The sequence below is a fragment of the Mirounga angustirostris genome, unplaced genomic scaffold, assembly GCF_029215605.1.
Source record: "Mirounga angustirostris isolate CCGP_5_RB_7025 unplaced genomic scaffold, mMirAng1.0.hap1 SCAF_9, whole genome shotgun sequence".
Classification (NCBI taxonomy): domain Eukaryota; kingdom Metazoa; phylum Chordata; class Mammalia; order Carnivora; family Phocidae; genus Mirounga; species Mirounga angustirostris.
Genome location: NW_026991717.1, coordinates 132,257,622 through 132,280,736, shown reverse-complemented (window position 1 = coordinate 132,280,736; position 23,115 = coordinate 132,257,622). Strand labels below are relative to the sequence as shown.

At 50.4% G+C, this 23,115-nt stretch overlaps 1 protein-coding gene across 2 annotated transcripts in view; it reads left to right on the top strand.

The window, feature by feature from the left end:
• The window catches only part of FBLN5 (fibulin 5), a 76,195-nt gene that overhangs the window by 47,926 nt on the left and 5,154 nt on the right, over positions 1 to 23,115 (top strand). For both annotated transcript variants that reach the window (XM_045901414.3, XM_045901413.3), the window contains exons 5-10: positions 6,811 to 6,933; positions 9,553 to 9,669; positions 13,451 to 13,570; positions 17,356 to 17,478; positions 18,496 to 18,622; positions 21,239 to 21,434. In XM_045901414.3, coding sequence (XP_045757370.1) covers positions 6,811 to 6,933; positions 9,553 to 9,669; positions 13,451 to 13,570; positions 17,356 to 17,478; positions 18,496 to 18,622; positions 21,239 to 21,434 — 806 coding nt within the window. The remainder of the gene's footprint in view (positions 1 to 6,810; positions 6,934 to 9,552; positions 9,670 to 13,450; positions 13,571 to 17,355; positions 17,479 to 18,495; positions 18,623 to 21,238; positions 21,435 to 23,115) is intronic.

Below are 23,115 nucleotides of genomic sequence, written 5' to 3'. Positions count from 1 at the left end.
GGCCAGAACTTCTAAAGGTACACGATGCTTTCACCCGAGGCACTCCAACACTGCAGGGTGGAATTGAATAACGGCTGTTTCTGTATACCAAGAGAGCCTTTGGTCTGGTGTAGACTGAGCTGCAAACTTGTTTAGTAAGACTCTAAAATCCTAGTAGTGTATAGTAACCCGTGGGTTTGATCGTAGAGAAATACCCAGTTAGGAATCGTCGGCTTGATATTTGAACACTTTAGTTCTCTCCTGGACTCCTTGAACAGCCTCTGAAACTCTGAGCAGATTGCATGGGTACGGAACCAAATATCACTCACGAGAATCTAGCCCCTTGCTGCACAAAGTTTGGCCCCAGGGCCAGCAGCATTGGCAAGCCCGGGAGCTTGTTAGAAATGCAGAAATCTACCAAACCAGACCCTGAATTTTAGCCAGCTCCCCACTGGTTCATATGCACATGCAAGTGTGAGAAGTATTGGTCTGGCATGGCAAGTTCCAAATACGGTTTTGCACTGGAATCATGTAGCTGACTTTAAACAGCTTTCCAAGCCTCAACCCCAGACATTCTGATTGAGTCAGGCGATTCTCTTGGGTGGCTAGGTTTGGGAACCACTGGCTTGTATAGGTTCAAAAATCCTTCTCTGTTGATGGACAGATGGCACGAATTTCAGTAAATGGAAATCTAGTTTGAGCTCCACATTTGCTTGGTTTCCGATCATGGTAATAATTAAAGCTTCATGCCCTTTAAAAAAAAAATACCACGTCGAGGCTGGCCATAAGCAGCTTTGGCTCCTTGCTGTCGGGACCATTCGATGCCTGACACTCAAGAGGGAAGATATGTGTCATCCCTTCCTCGCCCCCCCATCCCCAGCAACTTCAGTGACCATTCATACACTGGCAGAAGTTGAATGGGCTTGGCCAATTCTCTGCCCATTTTGAAAGCAGCTGAAGTCAGCTGATGTTTACCAAGCACTCTGATGAAAATAAGTACCGAAGACCAAACAATGTGCTCTCCATTAGCTGCATAGTTTGTTTCTGTAGAAGGTCATAGCTAGAAGGGGCCTTCCAGGACTCTCCTCCAAGCTCTCACTTTATGGATAGAAAAACAGAATCCACAGAGAGGTGGGAACCTGCATTTCAGCTGGTTTCATCCAGGAGGAAAGGATTTTTTTGTTGTTGTTTGGAAAAATGGACCACATATTTGTTGCCTACTTAGCGGTGCAATATGAGCAAGCTTTGTATTCTAAGCGTAATATCAAGCATTGAGAAAAGTGTTGTAAACACAGAAAGATCTGGTTCCTGACTATTGCCCAGGACCCATAAAACACATGGAGTGCAGATGTCCTGGGATTTCAACAAGCGAGTTCTCAAACGCTGAGGTCTTTAATTAAGCAGGTGTTTGGGAAGTAGGTCCTGTGTAGCTTCCAGCCTTGGCTGGGCTTGTCTCGCTGAAAAATGGCATTGACCCAGCCTAGCAGCAGGCCTGAGACTGGCTTCAGCTGGAGGCGTAGGAATGTGCCATTGTTACTTTCTTCTTTCTTATCAAGCCCCATTAGCTTGAGCAAGGAAGGAACAAAAATGGGCTGGGAAAACACGTTGTTTCACTGGGTAAAAATTTACTACCAAGGAAATGATTTTGCCATTTCCAAAAAAGGCCTTTGGAAAGGTGTTGCCTTCCAAATACTTTTGGATGTTTTCTCCCAGTGTCACCCAGTGAGAATGTTTCCCTTTGGCTGATGGCTGTTCTCACACAAGAACAGAGACATTCCTCTGAGCTTGTGCACAGGGGCTCACGAGGATGACCCCTCGCTTATCCACAGTATTGAAGAGCAGAAGACATGGCAAGAGGGAAGAGCATAGGTGGGGTAAATGTTGATCACATTTGGCTCTGGAATTCAGGTCGGACACACGTACTCCTAGGCTTTTGGACATCTGCCGTTGTGGAATCATAAATGGAGCCCTAGATGCCGAAGTGCAGAGGTGGAAACTGAGGACCCATGAAGGAATATACCTACCCTATCTTTTTTCACTCTGTCCCAGTCTCCTGCCACGTGTCTACCGCTCTAGGGGGAAAAGTCCCCGGCTCTGGTTACAATAGAGCTGATCATGCTTACAGCCCTCTGAGCCCCAGTGCTGTCAGCTTGGTGTCTTTGGTGAATCCCAGAACAAAGCCAGCCGAGGCAGGGGCATGCATCCCCTACCTTTCACAGCTGTTAGAAATAGCACCTCACTTGGGGAAGGGAACTAAAATTTCTTGGGCACCTACTGTGTGCCAGGCAGTGGCCATAGGACCTGTGCACGCGTTAACTTATGAACTCTACTTAGCTCTATTTAGCAGAACACCTGAGGAGGGTCGGGGAGCCTAATGAACTTGCTCAGTGATACCTAGTTATCAAGAGCGGGAGCCTGGATTCACATCCAGCTCTGCCTGCCCCCGAGGTTATTTTTTTTTTACCCACTAGCCCTTTCTGGGGAGGTCTTGGCCCTTTGGTCTTTTTTTTCCCCTCCTAGGCTTTGGTGCAGGCAGAACGGCTTAGGAAATGTTCTTCCCGTGGGCATGGATGAATCATTTGTTTTTGTTTTGTTTTGTCTTACAGTTTTTTTTTTTTTAAGATTTTTTTTATTTATTTGAGAGAGAGAATGAGAGAGAGAGAGAGCACACATGAGAGGGGGGAAGGTCAGAGGGAGAAGCAGACCCCCTGCTGAGCAAGGAGCCCAATATGGGACTTGATCCCCGGACTCCAGGATCATGACCTGAGCCGAAGGCAGTCGCTTAACCAACTGAGCCACCCAGGTGCCCTTGTCTTAGTTTTTAAAGGACCTTTAATTTCAATTAGAGTGTGTGCTATGAAAACCGTTTAAGTATTTTCCCTTTAACTCTCAGGAATAAATGTGGACGTGTAAATGCATCTTTGTATATGGTATGTATATTCAAATATGATAAAGAGCTGGCATGCATATGCATATTGTTTATATTCAAACCGATTTATGACAGTACCTTTAGTCTGTTATGCTTGCTGATGGAGCTCTTTATAGAAGAACCCATGAACCAACACAAAGATTGTGGTCCCTCCCCGCAGTGTTTCTCGAGTCAGCCTGAAAGAGTCCATTTGTTTTGTTGTCTGGGCTGTTGGGCAGTTGCCTTCTGATGTCTTGGGGCCAGTTCCTCCATCTGCCGCCACTGTGAGATCCCAACTGACCTTGATGGACATCCTTTATTCACATTGTCTTAGCGCGCCTGCCCACGTGAAGCTTTCCATCAGGTCGGGGATGTGAGAAAATCCTAAACAAGTATCCCTAATATGTGGGCCACTGTCCTGAGGCCTGGGAACCCAGTCCGGCCTGCGGCCTCCTGAGAGGGTGGCAAGGAGGTGACTGATCTTGATGACCTTCCGGAGCAAGCAGTTGTTTCAGATTGAGAAGGTTTCCATCGAAGGCCACTCTGGGGACGTCTGATGGAAGAGGTGACAGCTCAGACAAAGCTGCACAGGTCAGCAGAGCTGTGCCACTCAGTGCAGAGGACAGTTTCTTCCTGGGCAGGTGCAGGGCTGGGGCTTCGATCCACCACCAGGTTCTGGAGGCGGGAGTGAGCTCTCTCCTCTGGTTGCTGGGGCGCTGGCCACGTGGAGAGGGGACGGACATAGTGCCACCTGGGGAGAGACGAGCCACGGATGCTCTGGTGGAATCGTCCAGGTGCCTGGGCAGCTGACCAGGACCACAGCTCCCAGGAGTGAGGCAGGGAGGGGGCAGAGGACTCTAAGGAGACCCTCTGTCTGGGAGCGACATGGCTGGAGGGCCCTGCTGGAGGCCAGCTCTCCCAAATGGCCTGGAGGTTCGATAGGACACACACGCACACGCACACACACAGAGCCACAGTAGAACATAAAGGATGAATGAATCCATGAGTAAAGGACTGAATGAACCGAGCATTCTTTCTTGGGAGACTCTTCCTAAGTATCACACGGGAAAGGAACTAGCAGGTGTGGTTTGCAGACGGGGATAATGACACTTACTCAGGTTGCTGTAACTTGTACTTTTCCATTGATGCAGAAAAGGACCCTTTGCCAAAGAATGTCCTTGGAGTGGTTTGATGTATTTTTCCTTCTGTTATTTAAGTCGAATGTATTTAATGTAAGCAATTCAGCTGTGAGCTGGGATGTGTGCTGAGTGAGCCCCGGTGGAACCCCGCGGTGAGAACATTCTAGTTTCTGCTCCACCAGGTGTATAAGCTGACGGTGGTTTTCAGGGGGGTTGGTTGTGGGTTGTCTTTAAAGTCCATACACCAGAAACGGTCCTGCCAGCACGCTGGCTGTGGAAACTTGTCCGGGGGGCTTAAGGGCATTCATGTTTGTGGCTCATGTGTTCAATTCATTCATTCACCAAAGAATTACTGAACATTTACTATGGACGCAGCGTCACACCAGGTATGTTTCTCAGGATATAAAGGTAAGACACACCCTCCAAAAAACTCCAGGGACTTAGAGGGTTCTCAAAAAAAATATGTATATATTGACAATCCATTCGGTGAGTGAAAGTGGAAAATGTAGAGTTTTGAACGTACGTCGACAGAATTGCCGTCGAATCGAGTTAATTCTTTAACTCAGTAAAAGTGGCGGAGTGTTTCAAAAAATGCACTTTCACGATGTAGTTTCTAGGCTGGACTGTTTTGCACGTGCGTGTGTGCGTGTGCATGCACGCCCCTGGGGAGCCCCGTCTGGCCCACTGGCACGAGGTCGGTTTCTCTCTGCAGGAGTCCGACGGCACATTGTGTGTGTGAGTTACACAAACACAGAGTCTTGGGAACTTGCTATCACCAAGTCTAATGGCTCTTCTCCCCTTGGGTCACTCTCACCCTTTAATCCCCTCAAGGCAGGAAAAAGCATGCAAATTCCTGAGGCATTGTTGTTCCCAGGGTAGGGCTGCCATCCATCACTCCGGGCCAGAAAAATGTAACTATGCGCTGGCCGAGAGTGACATTATTTATGATCATAGTCTTCGATAGGGATTGGAGCCTGAGTGGCTGCTGGCCAAGCATTATTCTCTGGTTCCCCTGGGAGGCTCTGCTGGGTGGGCAGCCCTGAGGGTGGAATGGAGGCCAAGGGCAGAGGCAGGAGCTCTTGTAGCCAAGAACAGGCTGGGTTTTTGCCACGGAGGCTGCACGTCATCAGCATGTCGGGTTGGAACGGAGGCTGCCACCACCTTGGAGCTGGGTTCTTGGAAGCTGCGTATTTAGAGGACTGAAGGCTGGTTTCCTGCAATGCCCAGACCTCTGATCATTTGGGGTGGGGCGGGGATTGATTGGCATCATCAGTGTTGACGTGTCGCGGGGGGAGGGGAGGAGGGGGGTGGACTGTGGTGGTGTCACCTGAGCCCACCTTGGTGATATGACCTCGGCCATTCCTGCACAGCGGGGTTTGGAGTCAGGGAGGCAGGGAGCCCTGGGCTCAGCTCCTGGCTTGGTACTTGTTCACTGTATCAGCACAATTTTCCCATCTGTAAGATGGGGGTCATGAGTCCCCCTGGCAGGGTTTGTGAGAATAAATATGGTGGCATCTGTGACGTGTGCTATATACACATGACCTGTGCACACAATACGGGCAGACCGCATACACACACGACATGCAGACGACACGTGCGTGGTACACGTGCACGCAACACATACACATGACCTGCGGACACAGCATATGCATGCTACACGTGCTCGGTGAGTGGCTCTTAATATTGTTTCCAACTGCGTGTGGTCCTTTTGGAGGAGGCAGGAGGAAGATGTAGCTGAGGCCTCCCCGAGTGCAGGAGCGAGGGGAGCGAGATGCAGGCGCCCTGCTAAAATACGGATAGGAAAGGGAGGCTGACAAGGCGGGGAGGCACTGACGTGGGATCCGGGGCGCTTGATGGATCCCGTGCAGTGAATTAATAGATGAATGTTTACGGAAAGTCTCCTCCTCCAGATGGAAGTGAGGGTGTGTGGTGTCAGGAGGTCCTGTTACAGGATGCCAAGTACTCTCTCTCAAGTGCAGTGCAGGGAGAAAGGGCAGAAGGATTTGTTTCCATTGAAATAGTTTTGAGAGCTGAGCATGTACACCCGATGTCCTGAGGAATGTGCCATGCGTATAGCTTGGTCTCTACACTCTGAAGCTCTTGATTAGGGAGAAGGGGCTGACTTGGACACAGGTACCCACACACTGCCAGACAGACGGCCAGGGGCATTCAGCTGTGCAGAGAGCCCCAGTGTTGAGCAGAGGGCAGGAGGAGATCAGTCCCAGGAGCTCTGGAGCAGGGAGGAAGGCTGCAGGGCTCCGTGAAGCTTCGGGAAGGTGCAGGAGCCCCAGGCTGAACGATTCTCGTGAAGGATACAATCAAGTGGCTCCACTCCTAGCTTCCTTTGGCGGGAGACGTTTATTTTTCTTCTGTTACGTTCTCAGAGGTGTTTCTTGGGCAGGTACACAACAGACCCCTGTTTAACACCTGCATGAATCCACCTAAGACAAAACGTGTTTCTAAATCAAGTCATGGTTATTATCAAGGTGACCTGTTTTCAGAAAGTGATGGGGTGGGACCTCAGAAGACTCCCCCAGAATGTGTGTTCTCTTCTTGGCCATTTTCTTTTGTGGATTTCTGGGGAGCAGACTAGGTCTGCCCCCTCCAAAAAGGTCAGTGTCTCCTGGTGGTATCCATCAGGGAGGGGTGTCCGTCTCCTTGGATGTAACCTGTAGACATTATCACCTCCTTCCCAAAAGGACAAGCAAGCAGCCCGCACTCCTGGTGGCTCCAGGGCTCTGGATAAATGTAGGTGACGTTTTCCGGAATATGTCTGTGTTACAGATGTGGACGAGTGTGCAACGGATTCTCACCAGTGCAACCCTACGCAGATTTGCATCAACACGGAAGGAGGGTATACCTGCTCTTGCACCGATGGCTATTGGCTTCTGGAAGGCCAGTGCTTAGGTAACAGCTCCCTGGGGCTCGCAGAGGCTCTTGGAAGTTAATGGTCGCCAGGGGTATTGTGGAATGGGGGCATAACTGGGTGGCCTAAGGGCAGTGGGCTTTTCTTTGGGGGGGGAGGGGAGGGAGGTGGAAGGCTATGCACTGCTCCTTCAAATCAGTTGTGACCATCATGTCAATATCATTATCAGAGTTTTTGAAAGTAAGTTTTAAGGGCTCCTATTTGATTTTGCCTAGACCTGCTTCCTTCCTATCTTAGTTAGAAATCATACTAATCATACTAAGAGAAGGGAACACTTGCTTAGTCACAGAAATGTTCCAAGTCTCAAATGTGGATCAGTAGATTCTAACACCTCCTCCCAATACCCACCACACTAGCTTGTGGTCTTTTTCCTCTGAAGGAGTCAGTCATCACCAATTGAGAATTTTGTCCCTTGCAGTTGGCATCCGCTATATGATCTCTCCGTTTATTTTTACTGGAGAGTTATTTGCCTTTCTTCCCCTCTGGTTTTGGTTTAGCCAAGAGAATGAATTCATAGCAATCTCTAGCTGTCACTTGAATTCTATTTCTAGGGTGTGAGTTCTATGCTGTGTTTTCTTGGAAAAGCCTTACCAGTTTAAGTTCTCTAAGACACTGTTCTCTTGCCCGAAAATCAGTCCTGGAGGAGTGGAGAAACAAATCCAAACAACATCATGGAAACAAAACAAAAAAAAAAAAAGAAGGTTCTTTTTTCCAAGACTCCCTTGATTAAGACTTGAGTGTCGGTCTGCTCTCGAGCCCTGTCTGAAGCATCTTTGGGGCCTGATAAGCCAGACTAGACTTGGCTTGGTTCTTCTTTCCAGGCGTGCACTGGAGAGCTGGCTGCACATGGGGGCATTTGTGAGTATGATGGTCACCGTGCATTTTAACCAACCGCAGCTATTATGGAAAATTTGACGCCACGGATTTGAACATAAGCAGATCAGTGTGAGTGAGTTATTTGTACAGGAACTTAATATGTCGGCTCTCGGAGCTGGAAGGGATGTTAGATATTATGTCATCCAGCTTTTATAGAGTTGGAAACTGAGACTCAAAAGGGGGAACATTTTGAACAAAAAATCTGGCTCCTCTCTCTCAGGCCAGTTTTTTTTCCACCACAAGGGAGCGCTAGAGAGGACCAGGTGAGCGGGACACAGGCTCCATTTTTGAGACCTTAGGGCCAGGAAACCCTTCCCCACGTGAGGGGGGCCAGCGACTGGGACATTTCTCTCCTTGGGAGGGCTGTTCTCTTCCACGGGGCCTGAAGCTTTGGGAGGGATGCTCCTGTAAGCCTAACGTGGTGCCACATGCTCAGCCCGCTCACGCTTCATATCCGAAGTGAAGACCTCCCTGGCCTCGGTGACGTGCCCAGCTGCATGCTGGGAAAGGTCAGGACCAGCGACCACACTAGTCAGTGTGCTTTCCCAGCAGGAGCTGCAGAGCGCTCAGTGGGCAGTGTGGTGGGCCAGGTTAGAAGTGGCAGCTGCTCAGATGTACAACAGGATCACAAGGGCAGGGCACAGCCTCTGAGGGGGCTGAACACTGGCTAAGGTGGAGAAGGGGTCCTTTCTGGCAGTGGGTGGTAGAAACCAGGGACAGAGACAGAATCGGAACTGGTCTCCAGAGCCCTGGCTGGACTCTGGTTCCAAGGAACTGGGAAACTGGGGAGGGAACATCTGGGGGAGGTGGGGATAAGATAAGGACCAGTTATAGCTGCAGTTGGATCAACGGGTCACAGCAGGTTACTTGTATAGGTCAGGACTGGGTCTCCATCTGTAGGCTTCCCATTCAAGGCATCCCATCCCAGAGGAGTGAATTCTCTTGCCCATCAGCCCATTAACCTGGAGTATTGGGAAGTGCTTTCCCAATGACATCAGGCTCCCCATTGACTGGTACATGTCAGCAGGGAGGGCATATTGCCCAGCTCTGCTAAAAGGCTCCATTCAGCCCCGGAGCTGCTTGCTCGGGAAAGGCCAGCCATGGCTTGGGAGAGGCGTGTTTATCCGGAGTTTTATGTCTGCTCTGGTGCAAGCAGGAGATCCAAGGCGAACTCTGGCATCCTTGTGTTACTGGATCATAGGTCTCCAGACTGCCGTGCTGCCCTGCTTGTCCTGGCCTACACTTGTTCTTGTTCCCGAGCGCTAGACAGATCATTGTTAACAGAGCTGGGGAGGAGCCTGTTGGAGCAAGGCTGTGGATTCCTCTCACATTTTAAGCCAACTTGTCCCTTCCCGGGGCCGTGTGACGTTTCTACAGAATCTTCGAGTGGACTCTTGTTGGATAAATCTTAGCTTTGAGTATTGGAGTTGGATAAAATCTTGGAGGCTGTCTTGTCCCATATCCCAGTCAAGGCAGACATTGCTTCTAGAACTTTCCAGACAGGTGCAGGTGCTCACGGGACTGAGATGGGTCAGGGAGGGTTGTAAGTGGGTTGAGCCTTAAGACTCCGGAGGGTATCACCATCCCTGACGCTCAGTCGGTACTGTCTTCTCTTTCCCCTCCCTTCCTGATCCTGCTCTGGAAGCGATGGATGGTCATGATGCCGGGTGCGGCACTGGTGATCGGGAAAAAATGTCTCACCTTGCTAGCGTTTCTCTTTCCAGACATTGATGAATGTCGCTACGGCTATTGCCAGCAACTTTGTGCGAATGTTCCTGGATCCTATTCCTGCACCTGCAACCCTGGTTTTACCCTCAACGAAGATGGAAGGTCTTGCCAAGGTATGCGAGGCCAATGAGCCCTTGCACACAATGTGGAATGCGAGAGCCTGTCTTCTCCGGAGTCTGACAGTTGACGTGGTTAGCGTCTGCTCCTGCTCCAGGTCACTGTGGGAAACATCTCAAAAAGTGCTCTGAGTACTGCCGAGAGGAGAACCCCAGTCATCCGGCAGCTGGGGCTTATGGTTTCATGGATTTGCTTCTCTGTGTGTGTCTCCCTTCCACAAGGCGACTTTCTGGGCTAATCGGAAATTTTCACGCATGTCTTGTAGCCTGAGTTCAGTTCCTGATACTCAAGAGGGGTGGTCAGCATTCCCCACAAAAACAGAGTGAAATAAAGGCTTTTTTTTTTTTTTTTTTTTTTTTTTGAGAGAGAGAGAGAGTGAGCGAGCAGGGGGAAGAGGGAGGGGCAGAGGGAGAGGAGAGAGAGGATCTCAAGCAGGCTTCACGCCCAGCATAGAGCCTGATGTGGAGCCTGACGTGGGGCTCGATCTCACAACCCTGAGATCATGCCCTGAGCTGAAACCAAGAGTTGGACGCTCAACTGACCGAGCCAAGCCGGGCCCCAAAACAAAGGCATTTTCTGAGTTTTACATGAGCACTCTAAATACTGATACTCGAGAAAAGCAAGCTGCATGCCTTCTGCAGTCTCCATTCGAAGGTTTCTTCTGCTCAGGAAGTGAATGGGGGCTCAAGGCCCGAGGAATTCGTGCAAGTCCTGCCCGCCCCACCCCCGGCCCCCACCCAGGCCTCCAGCCCCTGGCAGCGGCTCTGTCCAGGGTGGAGGTAGCGCCGGGGACTCAGAATGAGGTCTTTGTTTAGAGCCGGCCACCAGGTTCTGCAGGGCCCATTTCCTTGTCACACCATTTGAGGTCTGGCGGGCAGGCTCCGAGCCAGCTAGCTGGAGGATATTATGTTTCCCTTAGCTTAATCGTATCTAAATCATTGGGTAAACAGGAAGGCATCAGCGTTAAAGGGGCTGATCCTGGATTCTTTGTCTTTCCTCCAAAGCCGGTTCTGCTAATTGTTCGAAGAAGTCTCGACTGTGTTCCTCTTGCCAGGAGAGGTCATTTTCTTCTAAGAGCCGAGGCCGGGCCTGGAGGTAGAGGGAGCTGGTAGAACAGGGGCCCTTCCGTCCCCCTGGAGCAGAGAGCAGGCACCTGGTTCCCTTGCTGTTGTGAGAAGGGACGTAGGGCAGATGCAGGCTTCTCTGTGCCCAGGCCGGGGGGTTGGAAGTGCCAGCCCAGACGTCCACCCAGAGGCTGGCAAGGTGCTTCCAGAACCTTGCGAGGAACAGCCGTGCGCAGCAGAGCCCAGAGGCCCCGGTGTCCTTCAGGCCTCTCGGGGACAGGCCTGTGAAGGGGAGCAGGTGACCCACCAGGCAGTACCAAGTCCAGCAGCACGCTAAGGCCTGGACACGGGCACCCAGCCACGGGGATGTTGCATCAGCAGGGTCCATGGGAGCCACAGGTGCTACGTTCTCCATTGAGCTTTTGTAATCCTCACACCTCGTGCAGGGAAGGGTGCTTTGTGCTCTTTGAATTATCGTCACGTCTGTTAACCTCGTTGAACCCCAGCAGTAGCCTGGGGAGATAGGTAGGGCAGGTGCATGTCACCTTGCTTTGCAGAGGAGGGAATCGAAGCTCAGAAGCATTATGCAACGTGGCCAGAGTCATGCAGCCAGGGGGTGGCAGAGTTGAGAGAACCAAGGCTCCAGGCTTCCTGTCCAGCAGGTTGGAGCGGGGTGTGGCCTGCAACCACACGATTCAGAAGGGCGCTTGGGCCCGTGTGGATCCCAGGGGGCAGAGGTCCCAGGGCACCTGTTGTTCTGCAGAGGCAGCTGAGAGCTGCAAGAGAGCAAGAGCCGAGCTCCCTCATCCTGGCGTGTCAGCGTGTGGCCAGAAGCCAAGGACACCAGCCCTAATGCCCGGCAGTTCCGTCCTACCTGCACTTGACTCAAAGGCCCCCGCCACGGCGTTTCCTGGCTTCTGGGGTGCAGAGCCTCCAAGCTCTGTTGGGGAGACTGGTGCCCCGCTGGACCCTCCCTGCAGAGCCCTGTTTCTCTCCCCCACTCCCCCCGACAGCTCTAAGGAGGCAGGAGCTTTGTGGGCATGGGATTAGCCCTCCCCGTGAAGAAAAGCTTCTCAAGCTGTTCCCCTTGAAGACTTTTCACTCTGAAAACACTCAAATCTCTATTCAGAGCCTTAAGAGGTTTACCCGGACTTTGAAGGGGATAGAAATTCTCTCAGCTGGAACTTTGGTCATTGGCATATGGGGCTTGGGAGAAGGTGTGCTTAAAACGGGTCAGCCAGTGCCAGTGGAGAAAGGGGCTCCTTCCCCCCCTTCCCTCATCCCGATGAGCTATGCAGAATAAATGACTTGTAGGTATTATGGAAAGACCCCTGACTCATGTTGCGGTTCCAGCTGTGCTCTTGGTAGCCTGGGGACTTGGGCACATCTCCCAACCTTCAAACAACCTTAAGATTATTGATGTATCATTGATGTACAATAAACTGCACTTTTTTTTTTTTTTTTTTAAAGATTTCATTTATTTATTTGACAGAGAGAGACATAGCGAGAGCAGGAACACAAGCCAGGGGAGTGGGAGAGGGAGAAGCAGGCTTCCCGCAGAGCAGGGAGCCCGATGCGGGGCTCGATCCCAGGACCCTGGGACCATGACCTGAGCCGAAGGCAGACGCATAACGACTGAGCCACCCAGGCACCCAATAAACTGCACTCTTAAAGGCACGTTATTTCATACACTTGGCTGTCTGTATACCCCATGCAGCCATCACCACACTCAAGATGATGAAATACTCCATTATCTAAAAGTTTCCCTGTGCCGCCTTGTGGTCCTCTCCCTAACGCACTGAACTTGTAACATGGGGCAGTGGTCCTTGTAAGGATTTGGTAAGTGTGAGATCCTTTTGTAATAATGAGTGACATTGCTTATGAGTAGTTGTCTTAGCTCAGGTGGCTGTGACAAAATACCAGATTGAGTGGCTTAAACCACAGAAATTTATTTTCTCCTAGTTCTTGAGGCGAGGATTTCAGGATCAAGATGCCGGCATGGACGGGTGTTTATGAGGGCTCCCTTCCTGGCCTGAGGACGGCTGCCTTCTCACCATGTGCTCACAAGACAGAGGGAGCCACAGCAAGCTCTCTGGTGTCCCTTCTTATAAGGGCACTAATCCCATCATGGGGGGTACCACCTGTATGACCTCATTTTACCTTAATCACCTCCCAAAGTCCCCATCTCCAAATCCAGTCACGTTGGGGGTTCGGGCTTCAACATAGGAATTTTGGTGGTGGTGTGGCAAGGAAAGAGTTATTATTAGAATGGTCATGGTTATTTATCTGTTTACCTGAAAATTCAAAGTCAGCAGGGGTGAGGGAAGAGCTAATCAGTGATAGAATGCATCAGACGATGGGAAAGAGCCGATGTTGCCTGGAAATCCTGTGGGGACTGGACTTATTAGGAGGGGTATCTGTGTACATGTATCCACATGGACAGGATGTATGTACGAGTTGTTTCTACCCTGCCCAACTTGTGAACAACTTGTGAGCAAGGAGGGACATGTGAATGGAGACCCTGGCCCTCCGGTGAACACTCTGGGGTCTGAGCTCTAGATCTAAGAGGTCCCGGATGAAGATCCACGTTGGCACCTGTGAGTCTGGTCTCCTGGTACCAGTAGATTTTGTTGCCAGTGCATTTTCTGCCTCGTCAGTGGGGATGTTCTGTTGTGGGAATGGTCAGTGATGTATGTGCTTTTGCTTTCCCTAGACGTGAACGAGTGTGCCACAGAGAACCCCTGCGTGCAAACCTGTGTCAACACCTATGGCTCTTTCATCTGCCGCTGTGACCCAGGATATGAACTTGAGGATGACGGTGTTCATTGCAGTGGTAATGGGCTTTGGCATTTGGAGACTTCCATCTGTCCAAGGGGTGCAGGGATGAGGGGCGGAGGACAAGGGCTTCCTTTACAGGTGTTTCCTCTCCTTTCCCAGACACATCCCCAGTTTGGGACATTTCCCAGTCCAGTGGGGTCACAGCCACACAAAGCAGAGACGAGTCACTTCCCGAAAGGTGGAGTAGAGTCCCCTCCCTTGTCATTTGACCCTTAATGCAAAAACCAATAGAGGTGCCTTTAGGGTCTGACTTGGGGTTGAAGAGGGAAAGGAGTTGCCCAATTCTGTGAGTTGGTTTGAATTATCTGTGCCTGCCCAGCACTGACGAGTCCTGGGGCTAGCATAGATAGTGCTTGTCGAGGGAAATGACTTTGGTATAATAGCGTATCTCACAGGGTAGCGTTGGGGGGGGGGGGTACTGAATGAGTGAGATCATATGGGTAAGTGAAAATACTTTGTGAACTTCTAAAATCTCTACAAATAATCAGTGCCTAGTTTCAGGACTGGCACATAACATGCATACAATCAACAGTTCTCAAAGCAGTGAACAAATGATTGAACATTGCATTAATTAATTCGTAATAATTTGTGAGAACATAATATGGTGGCTTTGTTGACCTTTTATAAATTCCTTCCAAGACCAAGAAGCTATGATTCTCTGCCAGTGCTTTCTTGTGAACTCTATTATAATTTTCTTATTAAACCTTGTAACAAGAAACTTGTAAACTCTTACAAACTCTTGAGAACAGGGATGGCATTTTACTCATATAAATCCCTGTAGCATCCCGCACAGAGCCATGTACAGCTCATTCTTTCTTCCATTCTTCCTTCCTTCCCTTCTTTCCTTGTTTTTTGTAAATACTGGATTAAAGTAAACTCCATTCTGTCCACTTTTGGCATGATGAGCAGCTGTGAGTTAGCACAGTCCAAATTAACGATGCTTCACTGTATTTTTCAAAATAAAGAAACCATACCCTAAGGCGTGAAAATCTTTTTGTCCTGCTGAATGGAAAGTTTCTTAATCCTGGGTTTCACTGTGACAGGAACTGACCCAGGTCATGAATGAAACTTGTCTGGTAGCCTCACTGAGGACTGGGTTGTTCTGGGGACAGAGTTCTCTGAACAACTGAGCACCTCTCCCTGGGGCCCAGAGAGCCGGAGCCCCAAGAATGCAGTTGCAGAGAGAGCTTTAAATGGATTAAATGTCAGTCCCAGAAACTAATAAAATACCTTCAGGCCTGGAAAGCTACTTTCTTCCGAGATTTCAGTTCCTCCCATGGCACTTCTTGGGGAATCTGGGCCAAGGGCCTAAGAGGGGGAACGTTTAGCATTATGAGATGGGATTATTTGTTTCTCCACAAATATTTGTTGAGACAAAATTAGTTGTTTCTGCACCTCCACAGGTGTTTATTGACCTTCTGCAGAGGTGGTATAGGAGGGTGACTGGACCCAGACGGAGCTGGGTTCAAATTCTAGCTCTTTCCTTGGCCAAGGCAATAGGGTGGTCATAAAGATGAAAAAAGCTGGTGTGCCTAAGTGTTGTTCCATGTTAGTTGACTTTTTCTAGGTGTAAGTGTGAGAGACTTCTGGCTTTTCAGAGAGTTTACATCCTTGGTGGTGTGGCAAGGATTTTCAGTTGACGCACTGTATCCGAAATCACCATCTTCCCCATGTTCACCATGACGCCCCCGTTTCTAAGACTTAGAGTGACCCCTGGCCCGTTTAGGGCCCCTCCCTACCCAACAGGAGGTGGAGGTGGGTGCTGCCCTCTCCATCTGCCCTGGAGCCAGTCCTACTTAGGGGATGCCCCAACCTTGGAACCCCTCAAATCCACTGATTTTAAGTCCTGAGCATGATCACTCAGGGAGGCATTACAGCATTGTGCTGACCCGTCGTAGGATCTGGAAGCTGGCTGGCTGGCTTCCAATCCCAGGTTTGCTGCTCACTCGTTATCTGCGAACTTAGTCAAGCTACCTAACCTCTGTGAGCCTCAATTTTTCGTCTGTAAAACGTAGCTAATAATAGCGCTTCCTTCATAGGGCTGAGGCGAGGATTAAATCAGATGAGGCACGGGGCGCCCGGCTGGCTCAGTCGGTGGAGGGTGCGACGCTTGATCTCGGGGTTGTGAGTCTGAGCCCTACATTGGTAGAGAGATTACTTAAAATGACTTACAGATAAAATCTTAAAAAAAAGGGGCGCCTGGGTGGCTCAGTCGGTTAAGCGACTGCCTTCGGCTCAGGTCCTGATCCCGGAGTCCCGGGATCGAGTCCTGCATCGGGCTCCCTGCTCAGCAGGGAGTCTGCTTCTCCTTCTGACCCTCCCCCCTCTCATGCTCTCTCTCTCTATCTCATTCTCTCTCTCAAATAAATGAATAAAATCTTAAAAAAAAAAAAATCTTAAAAAAAAAAAATGAGGGATTTGAAACATTTAACCCAGCCCTTGGTACATCGCAAGCACTTGGGAGCTGCAGGTTTATATTACTGCTTCTACCGGAGGTATGGACCAGAATCTACAAACATGACCGAGATCAAGGGGGACACCCTCTGTTGATGGGCTGGGGCCCGAGCCCTGCGACTCTACAAGGTCCCAGGGGAGGGGGAGAGGAGTTGCCAGAAGCATATCTTGCCTCACTGAGCATGTTTTAACTTTTCACATCAGCATCGCGGTTCCGCTGGCTCTGAACCCCTTGCCTGGAGACCCCTGGGAGAGACGGGAAGGAGTTTCTCCTTCTCTGATGGGAGAGGCAGTTAGGCATGTCACACCCAGAATGAGCCAGCGGTAGGGAAGCTGCCTTATTTGCGCTGACACCCTCCCTGGGTGATTCCAGCCACCAGTGGTCTGTGAGTGAAAGAGCAATCCGAGGACATGTCACATGGGGAAACTAGGGAAAGCAAGTTTTCGGGAAACAACAAATGAAAGAAAAACATGTTTTCTTTGGCGCGCCTCTCGAATGAGGCTCAAACGGGGGCTCTGTTGCCAAACTCTCTGTGCAATGAAGAGCTGGCTCTTCGGAACCGCCCTCTGCATTGGCTGCCACGGCCAACATGGTCAATGGCTCTTCCTTCACATCCCCACCTCTGCAGCTGGAAGGTGGCCCAGCTCCAGCTTCCCAGGTCCCAGCGACCTCCTGAGGCCGGCGGGCCACCCAGGGATGATACGCTCGCCCAACCCGGGCCACTCCAGAGTTTTCTCTTTCAAGGAGATTTTTGGACACAAAGACATTTTAATATAATGGACATCCCTGGCCTCCCGGATATGTCCCTTTCAGTTGTGACTTTAGAAATAATATTGTTTCTCAACTTTGGGGTGAATAGAGGGCCATTGGCACTGGTAAAGTTGCCCTTTCAGAAGACTGGGCCAAGGGAATGTTTTTTTTGGGTTTTGGAGAAGAGCTCTGCACCCAGAAAACTCCAGTGGGCAAACAAATCCCACCTCTAGAAGTGGAAGGTACATTTACCTACTGGGCAAAATGAGTCTGTAATGAGTAGATAATGTAGCTGCGCCGGAGGTAGACGTGTGGGAAGTTTGATGGAGACAGATTTCAGCTCCCTATAGGGAAGAACATGCTAACAATTAGAGCTGTCCAAATGTCGGTAGGCTTCCTCAATAGGTAGTGAGCTCCCCGTCACCCGAGTGTGCAAGAAGTAAAATGGCAACTTTGTAGCCACAAACGTGCCGTCATATGTGTCAGGGGGGTGTGGGAGTTAGAGAAGAAAACCACTAAGCTCCCATCCCCAGGTAGTCTGATTATAAGCAGCAGGTGTGACTTGTCACCCCCAGATATGGATGAGTGCAGCTTCTCTGAGTTCCTCTGCCAACACGAGTGTGTGAATCAGCCCGGCACATACTTCTGCTCCTGTCCCCCTGGATACATTCTTTTGGATGACAACCGAAGCTGCCAAGGTAAGGCTGTCCAGAGGGGCCTGGCTGGGGGAGGTGGGAGGAGGGGCTGGCTTAGGGGGTCACCTGGATGTCTTCATCTAGGGAAGGTGGCAGGGATGAGGGCATGAGTGGGTTTCAGTGGCTCCCAGAGTGGCAGGCTCTGGCCAGGATGACTGGCCTTCCCGTCCTGTGACCCACACTTTGGCCTCAGAAAGGACATGGGTACTCTCGCTTCTGTCATGAGCTCCACAGGTAGAGGTGGCCTGTCCGGCCTCCAAGGCGGATCTCTGCGACCCCTCAGAGGACTCCTCCAGACCCAACCAAGGCTTCTTGTGGCCTGGCCCCACTCATGGACCATGGTCCAGGCTTTGTCACGGCCCCTGGAGAGTAGCCTAGTTAGCATTTCTCTACTGGTTCCCTAGAGAGCGGAAGCCAGGGAAACTCACACATCTGACTGTGTGTCCCCCAAAGGGTCAGGATCCCAGGCTATGAAGGCCTGTGTAGGTCTCCTTCAGACTGGCTGCTTGGGTTGATTCCCAGCCCCTGGTCCACCCACTGGGGCCAGCGGAGAGGCTAGGAGCTGAGCCACTGACCCATTTCAGCTCCTTGAACCTACCTTACCTGAACACCAAGCAAGAATTCTCCATGGCAGTGCTGGGCAATAGAAATATCAAGTCAGCTACCAATAGGAGCCATATAGAAATAAAAAAAAATAGGTAAAATTAATTTTAAGAATATATCTTTCTAATGCAACACATGTACAATATTATCATCCCAACATGTGCTCCGTGTAAAAACTATTGATGAGCTATTGCATTCCTTTTTGTACCGTGTGGCCAAGATCTGTGTGTCTTTTCCATTTACAGCACATCTCACCTTGCACTAGCCCCATTTCCAGGGCTCAGTAGCCACCCGTGGCCAGTAGCTATCACTAACTGGACAATGCAGTTCTGCAGCAAAGACCCAGGCTGCTCCCACCACACACACACCCACACCTGGGAAGCGCTGTCCTATTTCAGCCTCTTCTCTGCATTTCAGATATCAACGAGTGTGAGCACGGAAACCACACGTGTAACCTGCAGCAGACTTGCTACAATTTGCAGGGGGCCTTCAAGTGCATTGGCCCCATCCGCTGCGAGGAGCCTTATCTGCGGATTAGTGATAAGTAAGTCATTTGAGAAATGGGAACAGGAGTGAGGGGCCTGGGTCAGGAGGCTGCCAGTGTGGTGTAGAGGAGAGTGCCCCTGCCTGGCCTGTTGCCTACCACACACTCATACACACACACACACACACACACACACAGGTACATCTGCCCTCCCTTCTTCCGGCCACACATTGACTACCCTGAGCAACACCCATTCCTTGCACTGGAGATAAAGGGATGAATCAGACACATCGGTCTTGTCCTCTAGGAAAGCAGCATCTAAGAGCCATTCGTGGCTTAGCAGGGTGCTTCCTGCTCCAAACAAAAACTGGCAAAAGAGGACAAAGCAGGGGCGGGCGGGGTGTGGGGGGTTGGTCCTTGCAGACAGTTTCCCTCCATGCTAAGAGCTGTGCTTCTAGCAACCCTTTGGTTTCTGGTTCCAGGGTCCTTTGGGGCAGAGAGGAATGTCAGGCTGCTCTCTCGGCTCGTGTTTGCTGGTTCTCCCTGGGATCCTCTGGGCTGCCCTTGTCTGTAGCCAGGGACTGACCCAGTTCAGTGCACAGCCCTGAGCCAGGGTGGCTGGGGAGGTCCGTGGCATGCAGCTGAAAACTGCCTGCCTCCAGGACCTGTTCCTTCTGACGCCAGCCGCCTCCTTCCAGCTCATGTCCTTGTCCGTGTGTCCTGTGCCCCTGCCAACCTGCATGGGACTTGCCCTCACCTTTACCCACACCCTGGAGCGGCCAGCCTCCCGACTTTCGCGCACCCACTTCCACCATATGGAAGGCATTTCTCCCACTGCCACATAGATGGACCCGCCCCATCTTTCAGATCTTAGCTGCAGTGCCACCTCCCCCAGCTGTTTGTGATCCTCTTCAGCTGCCCTCCGTCATCAGGCCCTCCTCCAAGCTTCTTAATTTAGGAAGCAGTCTTTTCTGTGTGACGCGTGACATTTTAAGGGGCCATTTGGCCACCAGGGACATTTTGGCTCGGCTATTTTGATCGGCCTTAAAAAACAAAACTTCGGAAATTATTTTTATACGTTCCTTTATTCGGTGTTAGTCGAGCTCCTGTTACGTGGCCAACACCTGTGCCGGGTGCCGTGGTTTTTGCTCTCCTGATAGTGGAGGAGAAAGACATTAAGCAAATTGTCCCATCAATGAAAACATAACCACAGATTGGGATAGGTGCTATGAGCCAGAGGAATGGGAATTTATAAAAGGAAAATGTAGGTTGGACTTGGTCTAGACTGGGGAGTCTGAAAGCTCCTCCCAGGAAGTGACATTTGGGCTGGAATGGGAAAATGAGTCGATGTTGACAGAGGGTAGAAGAGCAGAGGGGACAGCATGTACAAAGGCTACAAGGTGGTGGAGAGCTTGATGTCTTCAGAGAACGGAGGAGGTCCAATTGTTGCAGCCTGGTGAGTGAAGTGGGCAGTGATTGGAGGGAAATTGACAGAGGCCAGACCCCATAGGTCTTACAGGCTGAAGTGGGTGTTTAGTTTTTACTCACGTTGCAAGGGGTTGTCATTGGAGAATCTTCAAGCAGGGCAGAGACAGAATCTGGCTTTTTGACCATGGACGCTCTGGCTGCCATGTAATGGATTGAAGGGGGAGGGACCTATTAGAAGGCCATCCCAGAGGGCCGGGTCAGACCTGATGGTAGCCTGAACGACAAGGCTGTGATAAAGGGGGTGGTGAAGGTGGTTGGACTTGGACTGTATTTTGGAGATAGAACCAACCAATGTTTTGAAGAGAGATCAGAAGTTTGGGGAGAGCAACAGAAACGAGGCAAGGCTGACTCTCAGTTCTGCCCATCGAGGCAACATACCTACAGACGTACCTCATCCTGTTGTGAACTCTGACCCCTAGGGGGAATCTCAGGGATGAGGTGAGAGATCTGAGCGGTTAGGGAGACATCGAGGGGCATCTACAACAGGCCTTCCTTGGGAAAGAGAGTCAATGGTTTCATGTTATGACAATGTTGTTACTAGCGTTTCAAATTAGCCGTTTGTAGTAGAGATATTTTTGTCCCTGATATATTTCTCCTACTAGAAGATGAACTGTGTGAGGTCAGGATCTTATTGATCCTTCCAATTCCAGTGTCTAACACTGTGTCTTATAGTGAATTTAGTGAATTCTAAGCTCTTGTTTATCAAATGAAAAGATGAAGTGATGTTCTCCACAGACCGTGCTAAGTACTACAGAGAATGTCCAAGGACCACCCAGTTCCTGTCAATTTCATTTGATTTCTTACTTTTAGAATTTTTTTATGAGTATGTATATCTGGGGAAGTGAAGGGCGATGTGACCAGTGACGCATTTTGCCAAATAAATACACGACAGATGTAAAGTGCATGAGAGAATGTGCCAGCATCCTGCAAACCAGACATCTAAGGCTAATACTCTAGTAGCAGGAATATCTGATTGGTCAGAATAGGCCACTCTCTAGGACCCAGAGAGCTCACCTACACCCTGGTGAGTTTTTAGACAAGACCCAGGGGCAGAGAGGATCTACAGTTACAGCATTCAGATGTTAAAAATGGGGTAGCCTCCTTTTCAGTGTTTTAAGGGAGGAAGTAGGTACAAGGAGCATCTGGAAAGGATTTACCACATTCTCGCATGATTTCCCTTCCCAACAGCCGCTGTATGTGTCCTGCTGAGAATCCTGGCTGCAGAGACCAGCCCTTTACCATCCTGTACCGGGATATGGATGTGGTGTCAGGACGCTCTGTTCCTGCTGACATCTTCCAAATGCAAGCCACGACCCGCTACCCTGGGGCTTATTACATTTTCCAGATCAAGTCTGGGAACGAGGGCAGAGAATTCTATATGCGGGTAAGAGGGGATGGTCACTGTCTTTAACAATGCTTGTGTTGTTAGCCTGGCGCGTGCTTCTAGGAACAGCTCAGAGAGCAGCTAGGAGGGGCGGGTGTGAAGAGACAACAGGGGAGTGGGTGGGGGTCGGGACTTCGAGGTTCTGAACCTTATGACTTTCTGGGCGGCTTTGTGAAAACTGCTTCTCTTTTATGAGCTTCCGGATCCTCATCGTCTGCATCATGAGAAGTCAGGCCAAGATGCAATCTCCCGTCCTGCCTGGAGGAGGCACTCACATATCCAGTTATCCATCCGCTCATTTGACAAATATTTATTGCCTACTACACACTTCCAGAAACTGGCCAATATAAAGGCTTGCCTCACGGAAGTGGGCGCATCTGTGTTGTCCAGCAGAGTCACCATGGGGGCTCTTGGGATAAATGAATTGAAATGAAATGAAATGAAAAATTAGGTTCTTCCGTGGCACTAGCCACATTTCAAGTGCTCAGTGGTCGCCTGTGGCTGCTCATACAGCTCAGATAAAGAACATTTCTGTCATCGTAGAAAGTTTGACTGGATGGCATATCAGGAAAACATTTTAGAACACACGTCCTAAAATATACTCGCCTCTTTGTTAATTACACACACGTAATCCTGTGCCCCCACGTCACTGAGCTTCATCGCCTGCCACCCTGGGGTGGCTGCGCCTCTTTGGAGACCCCTGCTCATATTGCAGTGTGAATTGGGGCGCTTGTCCAAAGAACGGATTGCCGGGCTTCCTCTCCGGAGAATCTCTTTCAGAAGACGGTGGTTGGGGCCTAGTGTATCAGTTTCCTATCGTTGCTGTGACAAATTACCACAACTTGGTGCCTTAAGACAACAGAAATTTATTTTCACGCCGTTCTGGAAGCCAGGAGCCCGAAATCACGTTCACTGAGCAGAAACCAAGCTGTCCCAGAGCCGGATTCCCTCCAGAGCTCTAGGGGAGAGAACCTTCCTTGCTTCCTTCAGTTTCCGGCCACGGCCGGCGTTTCTTGGCTTGTGGCCATGTCCCTTTAGTCTCTGCCTCTGAGGTCACACTGCTCTGGTTCTGTGTGTATCAAATCTCCCTGTCTCTCTCTGTCTCCTGTGTGATTGGATTGAGGGCCTGCCCAGATAATCCAGGATAATCTCCCCGCGCCAAGATCCTTCACTTAATCACAGGCCGACATCTCTTTTTCTTTTTTTTTTAAAGATTTTATTTATTTATTTATTTGACAGAGAGAGAGAGAGACAGCGAGAGAGGGAACACAAGCAGGGGGAGTGGGAGAGGGAGAAGCAGGCTCCCCCCGAGCAGGGAGCCCAATGAGGGGCTCAATCCCAGGACCCTGGGATCATGACCTGAGCCGAACGCAGACGCTTAACCAACTGAGCCACCCAGGCGACCCCCGAGATCCCTTTTTCTTATTAGGTAATATTTACAGGTTCTGGGGATCTATTTACAGGGCCTGAGATCTCTGGGGGCCATTATTCAGCCCACTCTACCCAGGAACCTGCATTTCTAACAAATACAGCATGCAGTCCTCCAGGGGCACTGTGAGGATCTCTAGGCCCATGGAAGCTTCTCCACTTTGAAGGGAGCCGCCCACCCCCAGGGCTTGTGAGAGGACAGCGTATCTGAGGTCTCCACCTCCCTCTCCCTATCTCCAGGCAGAATCTTCCA